General features: G+C 40.1%; 1 protein-coding gene across 1 annotated transcript in view; it reads left to right on the forward strand.

The window, feature by feature from the left end:
- LOC106081311 (otoferlin) overlaps positions 1 to 16360 on the forward strand; it is a 369740-nt gene that overhangs the window by 131641 nt on the left and 221739 nt on the right. The window contains exon 3 of the mRNA XM_013243188.2: positions 4330 to 4781. Within this exon, the coding sequence (XP_013098642.2) occupies positions 4703 to 4781 (79 nt within the window). The 5' untranslated portion in view covers positions 4330 to 4702. The remainder of the gene's footprint in view (positions 1 to 4329; positions 4782 to 16360) is intronic.

The following is a 16360-nucleotide window of genomic DNA, read 5'->3' on the forward strand; positions in this document are numbered from 1 at the left end:
AGCAATATGGGTATCAAATCAAAGGTACTTAAAAGTAGAGTACAAATCCGACATAAACATTTATTTCTAGGGGTCTGAGGGGCCTCGCCACCCCCAAAAACGCCCAGCAGAACATATTTACCTATTGGGACAATATGGGTATCAAATGAAAGGTGCTTGGAAGTTTAGTACACATCTGTTATAAGAATTTGATCCATGGCGTCTACGGGGTCTCCCCAGCCCCAAAAGGGGAAAGAACGCCTAACGTCACAAAATGGGTATTTAATGAAAGGTCTTTGGGACTTGGCTACGAAGCTGGTATACACATTTGGAACCGAATCTGGGACCAGCCCACCCACTAAATACCCTTCAATAGTATGCGTAGTTTGAGCGGGATAATATGTTAATTAAAAGAAAGGTCTATGTTAGCAGAGTTCGAATCTAATGTTGATATAAGAATTCAAGTATCTGGATCACATCCTGCTGTTCAGCAGCACATGTAGATCGCCCCTATAAAGAACTCAAATAAATTTCCTTTGGGTCTTTGCCTCGAGGGGAAAGGCCCCCTCCTCCCAATAAAAACTACACCAAACTGTCATTTAGAACGACCGAGAATGAATTTTATTCAAATGAAAGGATGTGTCAGAGGGCAATCCCTCTCCCCCTATCCTACCAAAAAAAAAAAAAAGGAATTAAAAATTACATATGAAGGCCGATCAGGATAGAATAGGACAGCAATAAAAGGTCTTTGGTAGTGGAGTACACCTTTCACCCCCAAATTGGGACAGACAGACAGGAGGACTTGCGGATCTTTAAAAATGTGGTATCCCAAGTGGTAGCTTTGCAATATGATTTTAAAAGTAGATAACCAATAAAAAAAATTAATTTGTAAGGATCTGACCCAGACGCAAAGGCCGGAATATCTATCGCATACGCTTGATATTATGAGGCTCAAACAAAATCGTGCTCTAGCACGATGCTGATATTATTCCATGGTCCGCCTCCTAAACTCCCTTCAAACTAATTTCATATCAAATTTTAAGGTCAAGTGTTTGGAGGTTGTCTGACCCCATAAACTCCTCCTAAACCAATGGCATTTGGGGCTCAAATAAAAGAAATTTGAGAGTATTGCGCGTTTCTGGCTTTTTTAGGGCCCCCTCAAACCCCCCAAACTGGGCATATTCGTAGATTATGGCAAAAAGGAGCTCAAATCTGATATCTGTTTTATGGCCAAGTGTTTCAGGGACGCCTTACCTCATAAACTCCCCCCAAACTACATATTTATACCGACTATAGCAATATCTAGCTCAAATGTGGAGTTTGGGAGAAGAGTATGAATCTAATATCCACTTTCGGGGCAAAGGGTTGGGCTACTCCAATCCACCACCAAAACCAAGAGAATTAAATAGACCTAACATGCCACTCTATAAGACATACTTCAAGAAGCTCTACGTGCAACATGAAAGTGGGCTACCGAAAGTGGTCTAGGTATAAATCAGTGCAAGGTAGAAGTAGTTCTTTCTTTTTAGCAGGAGAAACAAGTTGCCCATAGTGGAACCTGTCTCCTTGGGTGGAGAGAATGTTCCATTTACAGAAAGCGCAACATACCCGTTTTGCTGGACAGGAAATTGAACTGCAAATCCAACATGGCAAGAAAGGCACCTCTTGCCCTATACACCTGCAAGAGAGCCACTGGCTCCTGCAAGAGAGCCATCAGTCATTGGGTATATACTGCAGTTGTCAGACCAATAATGCTATATGGTGTTGTGGTCTGGTGGACTGCGTTTCAAAAGTCCACCTACTGCTCAAAACTTAACCGGATTCAAAGGATGGATGGCTGTGTTTGTACATCAGAGCCGCACTGAGGATGACACCATCTGATGCATTGAATTTAATGCTACATCTAATGCCTCTGGCTATTGTGGCTAGACAAATTGCAGCGACCACTGCCGTGAGGTTAAGGGAGCTTTCTCATTGGTCATGTGGCGGCTACGGACACTGTGTTATACTTGATACAATATCCGATGTTCCAGTCGGTGTGGATTACATCTTACCTGAGCCGCTTTTTAATAAAAAGTTACTGTACAACTGTTCCTGATAGAACTGATTGGAACTACCATATCCCTGGTAACAGAAATTACGTAGACTTCTATACGGATGGTTCCAAACTAAACGACCAGATGGGCTGGGTTGTACTCTAAAGATCTACAACTGGTCATATCGAAAAGGTTACCCGACCACTGCAGTGTGTATCAAGCAGAGATCCTTGCAATTAAGCAAGTGGTGGAATGGCAAAGATATAATGTCATTACGACGATTGGCATAAATATCTTCTCAGACAGCCAGGCAGCCATTTAATCCCAGGGGAATACAAAAACCGCCCTCGACTGTCGCAGATCTCTCAACGAGATGACTGAACAGTTCAACATTCACCTGTTCTAGGTGCCGGGCCACAGAGATATCCCAGGGAAGTGTAAAGCGGGCGAGCTTACGAGACTAGGAGATACCCTACAAATTTCAGGGATACTGGATTCTGTGGATATGCCTCTAGTGACGGCCGAGCTTGTGAGACTAGGAACAACCCTACAAATTCCAGGGATACTGGAATCTGTGAATATGCCTCTAGCGACATTTAAGCTATGTTTTCAGGACCAGGACCGAAGGACAACGAATGAAAGATGGTCACAAAGAGGGCGCTGTGAGCATTCTAAAACTATGTGGCCTAATTTAGACTTGAAGAGGTCTACTGCTTTGCTCTCATTTGCTAGAACAGACGTCTCAGTCATTGTGTCCTTCATGACAGGTCACTGTCTAATCGTAAAACATGCTGACAGATTGAACGTTGCCAGCAATGACTTTTGCAGAAGCTGTGAGGACATCAAAGAAGAAGAAGAAGAGACTAAAGAACACCTTCTGTGTGTGTGTCCCGCGCTATGAGCATTCCAAAACTATGTGGCCTAATCTAGACTTGAAGAGGTCTACTGCTATGCTGTTATTGGCTAGAACAGTCATTGTGTTCGTTATGACAGGTCACTGTCTAATCGGAAAATATGTTGACAGACTGAAGGTTGCCAGCAACGACTTTTGCGGAAGCTGTGAGGACATCGAAGAAGAAGAGACTATGGTACACCTTCTGTGTGTGTGTCTGCTAGTCCGCAGTCGGAAGGAGTTTCACTTTAGGTTCTCATTTCTTTGAAAACCTGACTGATTTAACGGATGTGAACATTCGCAAGTTATTCCGGTTTTTAAAGCGATCTGGATGGTTCAAAGGTAGGAACTAGAAGGCATCTTCCTCCTTCTGTTTCTGCGTATCACAATGGACGAAAACGTCTAATTGGGTCTGATGGCAGACTGCCACTTAAACCTAACTAACCTAACCTATTATTGAAGAGACTCTTCGAAGTGGATTGTAAATTTAAATATTTGCAAAAACTTAAATTTGTGAGATCTACTTATACCCTCCACCGTAGCGCAGAGGTTAGCATGACCGCCTATAACGCTGAACGCCTGGGTTCGAATCCTGGCGAGACCATCAAAAAACATTTTCAGCGGTGGTTTTCCCCTCCTAATGTTGGGAACATTTGTGAGGTACTAAGCCATGTAAAACTTCTCTACAAAGAGGTGTCGCACTGCGGCACGCCGTTCGGACTCGGCTATAAAGAGGAGGTCCCTTATCATTGAGCTTAAACTTGAATCGGACTACACTCATTGATATGTGAGAAGTTTGTCCCTGTTCCTTAGTGGAATGTTCATGGGCAAAATTTGCAAATTTTACTTATACCCTCCCAAACGTTAAAATCCATTTAGCACTCTATAACGTCCAAATATTTATTTCACCCTGTTTATTTTCCTTCAATATTCTTCTAAAAAAGGTAAAAGAGTAACAAAAATCCCAATTTTATTGTTCCCCATTGAAACATTCTAATCCGATTTGGAGCTCAAATCCTCAAAACAATATGCAAGTTTTATAGCTTTCCATTGTCGCCCATCACACACAAAATGGAATCAAATTGAAACAGATTTTGAAAATAGGCAACAGAACGATTTGATTACAAATGAGAAAACACGACAAAAGTAAAAGGCAGGGAAATCTAAGAACCACAGATGCTGAATATGATGTTAAAGCTTTTCTGATGGAACAAAAAAAACCAGAAAACTAAAATCAAGATTTACCCAACATTCATGATTTATGGAACTGAGATTTTGCCATACGCCAGGGAATGCTAGTGACGTTCGAGGAAACTAAATAAAAAACAAAGAAAGTCATTTCCATTCAACTTTTATCTTCAATATCCTTTTTATCAACTAATTTGTACATTTTGCTGTTTTTCTCTTTCGCCATTGTTTCAGGCCATCGTTTTGAACTGAATAAGCCTTGTGAGAGACAGTTTAAAACACAATAATGCCATCAAATGGAACAACCCAACAAATAATAAAAAGCAATATTTTACAAATATCACAAAAAGTTTTCACAGCCACACCAGCGACAGTGGTATAACCCAAAGCCAAGCCGAACAGTCAGCCAGCTATCAGGACCTTTATTCGAAATTAAACGAAAACATAAAACACAAATATTGTGCAGCAACATTTGTAGCAAATCCTTTTTTAGTTGTTTAGTAGCAGCACACCAACACACCAAACCAGTAACAAAATCAAAAGCAATAACAAACAAATCACAACCAAATAATCAACCCAAACACCAAAAAAGAACAACAGCCTCACAATGTCGTTGACCATTAAAGTGATACAGTTTCAAGTGCCGAAAGCGAAATCGAATTTGATAGCCAAAGTGGAATTTCGAGGTAAGTTAAAAATTATTTTTAAATGAAAATGTTATTTCTAAGAAAATTGTTCTTTCAAGAAGAAAGAAGGAAAAAACTTCATATAATTATGGTATTTAAAAACTTAAATTGGCTCTAAATCTTTAACTTTAATACACCTCTAAGGGGAAGACGGGCCTCCAATAGTGACTCCATCAAAAAATTTGAAATTTCATCAAAAATCCATTAAAAATCGAAATTTTAGTTCGAAAACTTAAAATAAAAGCGACCAGGTCGAAAGCGTTAATGACGCCGCCAAGATGAAAAAATTTTTCCCAAATACCCATGTCCACATTGAAACTTTAGTAGACGACATGGGAGTGAGAGCAGAGGCAACGAAGAACATGTTGTTGAGGCTTTTGATGAAAACCCAATTTTCACAGGATACGATGGGACTTACGAAGACACCAGAATCTGGGAATAATGAGGTTGATCGAAGGTTTATCATAACGGAATTTATGCTCAAGGAAGCCTTGAAGAGCTTGAAACCATTTAAGTCACCCGGACCTGATGGAATATTTCCGGCGTTACTACAGAAGGAGGCAGACCATCTGGCGCCCCACCTGGCCAATATTTTCACAGCGTGCCTAGGACTTGCATATACTCCGAAAGCCTGGCAGGGGATGAGGTTGGTATTTATACCCAAGCCCGGCAAGATAAGTTATGCGACACCAAAGGCTTACAGGCCTATAAACATTACGTCCTTTCTACTCAAAACCATGGAACGTATTGTGGACACCACGAAAAAGAGTAGGACATCCAGCGAACTGCTTACATACAGACAGCATGCCTATGTCAAAGGAAGGTTGGTGGAGACTGCCCTGCACGAGGTTGTGCATAAAATAGAAGAATCCTTCGATGCCAAGATGTACACATTGGCGGTTTGCATTTACATTGCGGGGGCTTGTAATAATGTGCGGACCGACACTCTGATCCAGTCCTTAGACCAGTACCGGGTGGACCAAGGGCTTAGAGACTGGATAAACCATATGCTCAGGGATAAATTGCGGGACCCATGATATAAATTAAGGGAGAAAGTAGCACAGGGCACGCCACAGGGGGGCATTTTATCGCCACTCTTTTGGGTGACTACCATAAATGACCTATTACGGATGCTGACTGAGGAGGGACTTGAAACCGTCTGTTATGCAGACAATGTCAGAATAGTTCTTAGGGTTTAGGAACCGAACCAGCTATGCAGAAGGGCCGAAAGGATCTTGGATATGGCATATGACTGGGCTAGATCCAGGGGTCTCAATATTAACCCAGAGAAGACTGAAATATGCCTGTTCACGAGGAAGACGGAGGTGGGCCAATTTGACGCACCACGTTTTCTCAATAAAACGATTTCCATATACTTAGGTGTGATCTTGGACAGGAAACTGAATTGGAAGTGTCACATTTAGGACCGTACCGAGAAGGCTCACAGATGTTGGGCGCTATGTAGACGGGCCGTAGCCTCGAAATGGGGCCTGAATTCGAGGATAGTCCACTGGCTCTACAGGAGCGTTATTAGACCAATACTTACGCCTCAGTATTAGCCATTAAAAGTAAAGTAAAGTAAGTAACTTTAAAATAATCAAAATATTAAAAGTTTTATCAAATGTCCACCAAATTTAACTTTCACTTTGAAAACTTTTAAAAATTGCACCCTAGATTGAAACAGACATTAATTCTTATCTTCATCAAAAATTCAAAATTTAATCAAAAATCGAATTTCACTTAAAATTGGCCATATCTCCTAAACTATGCTTCCGAGAGAGAAATGGGCATTAATCCATTAAAAATCGAAATTTTACTTGGAAAACTTAAACTGGCTGTATCTCCTAAACTATGCGTCGTAGAGGGAAATGGACATTAATTCGTGACTGAATCAAAAATTTCAAGAATCCATCGAGAATCCGTCAAAAATCGAAATTTCAATTGGAAAACTAAAAATGGCTGTATCTCCTTAACTATGCGTCCTAGAGAGAAATAGGCATTAATTCGTGACTGAATCAAAAATTTCAAAAATCAATTAGACATTGAAGTTTCATTTGGAAGACTTAAAATGGGGAAATGGGCCTTAATTCATGACTCCAACCAAATATTCAAAAATCCATTGAAAGTCCATTAAAATTCGAAATTTCACTTGGAAAACTCAATGGCTGTATCTCCTTAACTATGCATTTAAGTGGGAAATGGGCCTCAAAATTCAATAACAAAAAATTTACAATATCTTTGAAAATTCTTTAAAATTGATATTTAAGATCGAACAATGTTATTCACTTTTAAATAATTCACCTTTAATGGAATTAGTCTACTTTTCCACTCAATGCCCCTGATATCTGGCCGACCTTCAAACTAAATAAACCCTCACATAAAAGAAGGAAAAAGAGTAATCATATAACAAAAAAAAAAACAACACAAAATAGTTTTCTTACATCTGGGAAGATTTATGCTGACGGCATTTTCTGCACATCTAGTGCGCCGTGATGAAAGTAGTGTTCATAACATCGACAAACCCTCGACAGTTCATGACACTTGAAAACAGAGAATGTACTCAGAGCTATGCTCTTATTTTAATGCAAAAACTATTTTCAATGAAATATGTCAAGAATTTGGCCTTTAGTTAAAGTTCTTCAAAAAAAAAAAAAAAAGCCAAGAGAAAGAAAGAAATGAACAAAAGTTTCAGCTTCTGTTGGCAAAATGTTTGCTGCCACTCACTATCATTTGATGGCTACGACAAGAAGAATTGCCTTTTATTACAGGGGCATAGTTCATAAAATATGAAGGATATATTAATGACTTTCTTAGTCCTTCGAAATGTTGAAAAGTGTGTTATGGATAAGTTGTTGTAGGTTTAGCAAAGCGACAAAAGAAATTTTTGGGAACATAATTTGTATAATCGTAAGTTTTGAGAGGGAAATAAGAATGTCACTTGAAGCCCAAAAGGAAATAGGATTAAACTCAAAAGGGGTTTCATCTGATAACAAGAGATTTTAACAAAGTTTACTTATCCAACCATTATGCTAAAATTAACAATGCACAGTAGAGTGAATTGCAAAAAATAGAAAATTTTTGATACTAAACATATCTTTAGATAGATCTTTGTTTCAATCTCCGTCTACCACTAAATGCGCTCAGGCCTCTTTCGACCCTATAGCCAGTCTACTAAGTGCTCCACATCTATGAACCTTTTTAGAAGGCTCTTGGATGTGGCACTTCCATTCAGTTTATAATCCAAAATCACAAATACTTAAACTTATGGATATCAAAATCATTTGGTTGTGGAATTAGCCAACATTCTTCTTCAAACGTCAGGTTTAGCCCAAAACGGGTTTTTGCTTAGCTCAAATTTCTAACCTTTAGCATTATTGCAAAATCGTTTGCTTAACGTACAGCTTCAAATATAACTTCGTTCGTCACCAATGGGAGTGGCAATAAACCGTCCAATGTGGTGTAGCCTATGCCATTCATGTGACTCACATAAGACTTATCTTATCTGTTGGAAATTGGATCAAGATGTCGGTGCTCACATTGTTAAAGATTCTCTCCAAGTCAATGAACTTCGGTAAGGTTCATCTGGATAACGTCAAACTGTGGTCCCTCTGCAAACAGTCTTCCTGGATGTCTGAGATTGTATCGACATTGTTTTCATCTTTGTTAGGCTGCGGTGGGTGCTCCTGGAAGTCCATCTTCAATGATCATAGTTTTCCTCATCTTGAAAAGTCAGCCTTAGCCAACTTATTATGCTTAATATATCAGCAACCACTTTAAAAGGAGTTGATTGGTCTATCTGATTTTCGTGGAAGACCTTTTATTTCCTAATATCGAAGCCATGATTTTGCATGCATTTCGTGTAAACAAATTTTCCACAACTTTGATGAAGCTGGGTGAGGTACTTCTTTCCCACCTAGCCGAGCTAGTGCCGGAGTTAGAATGCGAACAACGATTGTTTTTTGGATATCAATACAAACTGCTGCTGACAACAACAGCATTCAGATGTTGCCACTATAATTCCAGCATATAATTTGTATATGCTTCATTGAACAGAAGTTTGAAATTTCGCCGATTGCACTGCTGATGCCGATGGCAAGCTAGTCCTATATATGTGCCTCATGACTTCTTAGGTGTAAGAAGGTGGCTGATTAGATTACCGACCATCTTTCTCTCGTCCCTGAAGGCTTAAACTCTACTTGCGCTAAAGTTTACAGTCTCCATTGCGTGAAACTGACACCACCTCCTAAAAGTATTTGTAAGCGGGTAGCGTTACGATGAATTGTTTTCCTTTTCGGTAGACCAGGTGTTTACACCAGCTTCTGCAAAGGGGGAAGTATCAATCACTAACAACACATACTGCTCTTTCGCCCGATATTTTTTGGATATCAATACAGCTTGCTGTTGTGAATCGCATTATCAAAATGCTCCCTCCCTAGTTCATAGTTTGCATTGCTAGAATCTCCAGGGTTCAACACCTGTGTCAAAATCTGATCATACAGCTGATTTGGTAAGATTTTGCATGATTCACTTCGGATATCGATGTCTCTAGTTAGAAGGTGTTCTCCTTTCTTTTTCAGCGATCATGTTCCTCTTCCAAAATGGATGAGACATCCTTTTGGAAACCTCAGTCGTCCTTAAGTTCTTATGGGTCGCTTACGCTTCCCTCGTATTTGTTCGTCTTCCTCGGCAGACTACTGCCAAGAGTCTCAATTACTCAATTACTGTAGCCTAATTCGTTCTTCATAGAGTACTTGAAAGCGTGGAGCGCTTTTTCGGCAGATACACATGCTTCTGCTTTCGATAGACCTGATCCACCTACCTGCTTGCGCAAAGATAGATGAGGTACCAGTTCAACCCCTAGGAATACCCGGCACTTCCGCCTGATTTTCTTTGGGTATCAATTCAACCTGTGAACTTCAGGTTGTCTCATCCACTTTGAAAGCCTCAGTCGTCTTAAAGTACTTATGGGCCGCTTACCTTGCTTCATACTAGCTCATGTTCCTCGGCTGAATACTGCTAAGAGTCTCAATTGATGTAGTCTGATTCGATCTTCCCAGAGTGCTTGAAAGAGTGGAGCGCTTTTTCAGCAGATACACATTCTTCTGCTTTCGGTAGACCAGCAAGCGCAAATGGATGTATGAGGCACTTGTCCAACCCCTAGAAATACCTGGCACTTCCGTCTGATTTTCTTTGGGTATCAATTCAACCTGTCAAATTCAAAAATGCATGGCTAGGCCCTCTTTAGGCAAATTGAAGTCCATTGTGATACCACAGTGGCAACAGGCCAAGGCCTATGGTGGGAATCGAACCCACAAACATTGAGCAGTGTTTATGCACTATTTTTCGTCGGCTTGATTCTATTGAATATCTAGATGCAGGAACTCTGCGACTAAGGTGTGGTGCGTCCAGACGGCTCTAAATCTGGGTCGAGTGGATCTGGCTGGGCAGTTAAACAGGTGAGTTGCGTAGTTTGGTTCCAGGTAACAACCAGGACACACATCTTGAACGAGCCTTGCTCTGTAGGAGTTGAGGCGGCTTAATTTTATGGTTCATAATTGAGCCAGAGTTACTCTGGTTTTCCGAGGGAGATCAATTTCTGCAGCTACAAATGGAGGCGGTCGATCTCCTAGGACTGCATTCTCCAGATAGCTTTTCGCCGCATCTGGTACCGTGTCTGCATGAATGTTGTCGTGACCCGTTTGGTATGTTGCTTGATCTAGAGGTTTTTTCTTGTAGCGCTGAATCTCACGCTCTAGATCATGTAGATCAGTGTGGGGCACATGTGCTAGTTTTGCGTAAAGTTTCAAAGCCCATGGACTTATGATCTTGTGCACGTACACAACTATGTGTAATAGTGTGTGTGTATTTACCTGCCACTGACGTAGATGTACCTTAAGGCTTCTGGGCGGCGGATGTTTATCCACAAGATGATGATATTTGGATGGTCCCTGCGATAACTGTGCAGAAGGTACTGCATGGACAGAGTGTAAAGGGTGATTTCTTAATAGCTATAGAACTGGGCCCAAGATGTGCGGTAGCGGGGAAGCACGGGACTCAGAAAATACTTCGACAGCAGTAGCCAGTGAAGCATCTAAGGAGGAATCGTCCACACAGCAATTGTCCAGTGTCCCGAGAAAAGTGGTTCCACACCTTCCTCATCTGCCCCTGGATGCGTACGGAAGCTCATCATGACACGGCCTAACGAATCTTGTAAGGATAAACTCCTGGCGGAATCAGAGGACAAGGCTAACACAGCAGTGGTGAAATTTCTGAAGATATATCAAGGAATTGTAAAACGGACGAGCTTACGAGTGTAGGAACTCTCTTACGCATTCCAGGGATACTGGAATCTGTGGGTATGCCTCCAGCGACATGTAAGCTAAGTTTTCAGGATCATGCCAGAAGGACTACGAATGATAGATGGTCAAAAAGAGGAGGTTGTAAGCACTCCAAAACTATGTCGCCTTATCTAGACTTGAAGAGACCTACCGCTTTATTGTCATGGGCTAGAACAGACGTCTCAGTCATTGTGTCCGTCATTACAGGTCACTGTCTAATCGGAAAACATGCTGACAGACTGAAGGTTGCCAGCAAACGACTTTTGCAGAAGCTGTTAGGACATCGAAGAAGAAGTGACTATAGAACACCTTTTTGTGATTATTTTCGTATTCTACGCCCAAATACCTATTAGTTGAGACCCATATTGTGCCATCGGTACACTTTTGAGTATGGGTGATTTTTTGGGGCAGAAGAAACGGTCTGCCCCCTTATATAGCCTATTGTGACAGTCATTAATACTGATTATTTGATCAAAATTTAAGCTGGTTAGCTTTACACATTCAGTTCTATAATGCTCTTAAACGTGGATAAGGCAATTTGCATATTTTTTAGCATATGGGTATGCAAAACCTAAAAGCTTAGAAAGATTTTTGGCCATAAAAAAAATTGTGTAAAATCGGGACTTCAATAGGTTCATCTGTTTAAAATATACTTTTGCATAAAATCCGGTCTCTAGTTATGACGAGTTAGCCATTTTTTCCCTGCGAGAAGCTTGTCTCTGTTCCTTAATAAAATGTTTATAGGCAAATTTGGATTTGCAACCATGTTTACCCTAGGATAAAAGAATATTCTAAAATACCCATAGTAATGATGTAAGTTTAACCAACCTTTCCCAAATTTAAGTTTCAAGTTCAAGGTTCCGATTATTTTCGGATTTTCTACACTGTGCAATACTAAATCTTTTTTCGCCATTACTTATGATTGAACAAATAATACGCCAACATTCTTTACATTTTCTTTTGCCTCGATTATATGATTCTCATCCTCATTAGTGCTTCACGCACATTCACAAAAGAAAAGGGAAATACAATGTCTAATCTAAATGAAATATACACCAGTGACAGTAATCTAATTTCCTGCGAGTCCTGTTGGATGCTGAAGCTGAAGCTAAACAAGCAAATCTAATCCTTCCACAAACATCTTTATTATCTGCTTTAAGCCAATGAGCCAACAAAAAAAGACTATCTCTCTAGGACATCAGTTTGCTCCGTCAAAACAGCAACAACATCATCATTAACCATGTCATCTACTTTTCTGTGTTGTGAAGGGATTACAGGATAGGCTTCATTCACTGTTTTTTTTTTAGCGCTAACATTGTCATTGGCACTGTCAGCTGCCACACCACAATAGAATAAAGTAGCGTTAGTGTGAGCAGCGGTAGTAGGTGGTAAATTGCGAGAGTTACCACAAAGCCAAAAATAACCCGGAAATTGCGCCTATACATCATGGCCTAACGATGAAATGATTAAACCATAAAAATCATACGCACAATTTCATTTTATATTCGCACACAGCCTCGGCCATAAACAACTCTGTCAAAGCACGTTTTGCGCTGCGACACATATTTTTTCATATTCGTTCTATTCTTCTATGATTTTGGACTGCCTACAAGACAGTAGGACGTGAGTTCTTTGCTGGTATGGGAGCTTTTTCATACGCTGTCACCACCTGTTTGACATTACAATCGGAATGGCAGCAATATCGTCTGTCTGTCTGTCTGTCGCAAAAATTGTAACAAAAGGAAATGGAATCATTTACATATACTGTTTCTATTGTTGTTTGTTAACGTCCTATGTTATCAAAATATATTTTCACATGGGTTGGTCACATTTCCGTTATTTTAACGCTTTTTTTTAACTTTCCCTCAGACTCACTGGTGGAACAGTGCTTCCTGGAGGTGCAAAAAAAAAACAAAAGAAATATAATGTAAGAGGATTTAGAGAAACTTTCAAATTCAAACTTTTTCATACCATCAAACCAAAAATTCATAGGCAAGTCACATTATGAGAATAATAATGAATCATCATTGGCCTTAAACTTAAAATGCAAAAAAAAAACAAGTAAAAGCGTGCTAAGTTCGGCTGGGCCGAATCTTATATACCCTCCACCATGGATCGCATTTGTCGAGTTCTTTCCCAGCATCTCTTCTTGGGCAAAAAAAGGATAAAAGAAAAGATTTGCTCTGCTATTAGAGCGATATCAATATATGGTCAGGTTCGGACCACAATAGCATTATATGTTAGAGACCTGTCTAAAATGTCAGCCAATTCGAATAAGAATTGAGCCCTTTAGGGGCTCAAGACGCAAAATAGAGAGATTGATTTATATGGGAGCTGTATTAGGCAATAGACCGATTTAGACCATAATAAAAACGTATGTATTGGGTTGCCCAAAAAATAATTGCGGATTTTTTTAAAAGAAATTAAATGCATTTTTAATAAAACTTAGAATGAACTTTAATCAAATATACTTTTTTTACACTATTTTTCTAAAGCAAGCTAAAAGTAACAGCTGATAACTGACAGAAGAAAGAATGCAATTACAGAGTCACAAGCAGTGAAAAAATTTTTCAACGCCGACTATATGAAAAATCCGCAATTACTTTTTGGGCAACCCAATAGATGGTCATGAGGGGATCCGTCGTACAAAACCCGTCAGACAAATCGGATAATAATTGCGACCTCTAGATGTTCAAGAAGTCAAGATCGCAGGTTCGTGCAAAATTTCATTGAAATCGGATAAAAATTGCGCCCTCTGGCGCCTCAAGAAGTCCAGATTCAAGATCGGTTTATATGGCAGCTATATGAGGTTATGGACCGATTTGAACCATACCAGCCACAGTTGTTGAAAGTCATAGCGGAACACTTCGTGCAAAATTTCATTCCAACCGGATAAGAATTGCGCCCTCTAGAGGCTCAAGAAGACCCGATCGGTTTATATGACCCCAGATCGGTTTATATGACAGCTATATGAGGTTATGGACCGATTTGAATCATACCAGCCACAGGTGTTGGATATCATTACAAAGCACGTCGTGCAAAATTTCATTCCAATCGGATAAGAACTGCGCCCTCTAGAGGCTCAAGAAGTCAAGACCCAAAATCGGTTGATATGGCAGCTATACCAGGTTATAGACCGATTTGAACCATACTTGACACATTTGTTGAGTATCATAACAAAACACGTCGTTCAAAATTTCATTCCAACCGGATAAGAATTGCGCCCTCTAGAGGCTCAAGAAGTCAAGACCCCAGATCGGTTTATATGGCAGCTATATCAGGTTATAGACCGATTTGAACCATACTTAGCACAGTTATTGGATATCAAACCAAAACACGTCGTTCAAAATTTTATTTCATTCGGATAAGAACTGCGCGCTCTAGAGGCACAAGAAGTCAAGACCCAAGATCGCTTTATATGGCAGCTATATCAGGTTATGGACCGATGTGAACCATACTTGACACAGTTGTTGGATATCATAACAAAACACGTCTCGCAAAATTTCAGCTAAATCAGATAAGAATTGCGCCCTCTAGAGGCCCAAGAAGTCAAGACCCAAAATCGGTTGATATGGCAGCTATATCAAAACATGGACCCATATGGCCCATTTACAATCCCAACCGACCTACACTAATAAAAAGTATTTGTGCAAAATTTCAAGCGGCTAGTTTTACTCTTTCGAAAGTTAGCGTGCTTTCGACAGACAGACGGGCGGACAGACGGACGGACATGGCTAGATCGACATAAAATGTCACGACGATCGAGAATATATATATACTTAACGGGTTCTCAGACTGATATTTCGAGTAGTTACAAACAGAATGACTAAATTAGTATACCCCCATCCTATGGAGGAGGGTATAAAAACCAGGGACATATTAACATAAGCTAAAATAAATTAGACTGTGAGGTATATATTGGTAAAACTATATTTATTTAGTGGAGTTTTGAGTTCAGATGGTGCTACCAGTTAATTTCCCGTTGTTTCATCTGTTGACGCCGCACAGTGGCTTAGTATCGAAATCCATCTGCCAAAACCCCATAACTTTTATTCTACTAAATATATTTATATCATCCATCCCAGGATGGGGGTATACTTGTTTCGTCATCCCGTTTGTATGACATCCAAAAATCAGTCCATAACCTGATATAGCTGCCATATAAACCGATCTGGGGTCTTGATTTCTTGAGCTTCTAGACGGCGCAGTTCTGATCCGATTTAGATGAAATTTTGAACATATCGTTTTGGTATTACTTCCGACAACTGTGTCAAGTGCGGTCTAAATCAGCTCATAAATCAGCTCATATAGATATAGATCTTGGATCTTGACTTTTTGAGCTTCTAGAGGGCGCAATTCTGAGCCGATTTTTCTGAAATTTTGCCTATGACCTCCAAATATGGTTTTAATCGGTTCAGAACGTGATATAGCTCCCATAGAAACCGATCTCCCAAATATACTTCTTGAGCGTATAGAGGACGCTATTCTTATTCGATTTGGCTGAAATATTGCACGAGAACCTATTTTCCTATGACCTCTAACAGGTGTACTGAATTCGATTCTAAGCGGTCTAAAACCTGATATAACTCTTATATTAACCGATCCCCAGAATATACTTCTTGACACTCTAAACGGAGCAATTCTTATTTAAGCATTTAAGCAATTCTTGAGCCCCTGGAAACCGCAATTTTTGGACGATTTGGCTGAAATTTTGCATGCAGTGTTCTGTTATGACTTCCAACAACTGTGGGGAGTACGGTCCACATCGGTGTATAACCTGATATAGCACCCATATAAACCGATCTCCCGATTTGACTTCTTGAGCCCCTGGAAACCGCAATTTTTGTCAGATGTGGCTAAAATTGAACACGTAGTGTTTTGCTGTGATTTTCAACAAATGTGCGGAGTACGGTCCACATCGGTGCATAACTTGATATAACTCCCATATAAACCGATCTATCGATTTGACTTCTTGAGCCCTTACAAGCCGAAATTTTTGTCAGATGTGACTGAAATTGAGCACGTAATGTTTTGCTATGATTTTCAACGACTGTGCGGAGTACGGCCCACATCGGTCTATAACCTGATATAGCTCCCATATAAACCGATCTTCCGACGTGATTTCTTTTGCCCCTACAAGCCGCAATTTTTGTTAGATGTGGCAGAAATTGAGCACGTAGTGTTTTGCTATGATTTTCAACGACTGTGCGGAGTACGGCCCACATCGGTCTATAACCTTAT

The sequence above is a fragment of the Stomoxys calcitrans genome, chromosome 4 (assembly GCF_963082655.1).
Source record: "Stomoxys calcitrans chromosome 4, idStoCalc2.1, whole genome shotgun sequence".
In the NCBI taxonomy this organism is placed as follows: Eukaryota; Metazoa; Arthropoda; class Insecta; order Diptera; family Muscidae; genus Stomoxys; species Stomoxys calcitrans.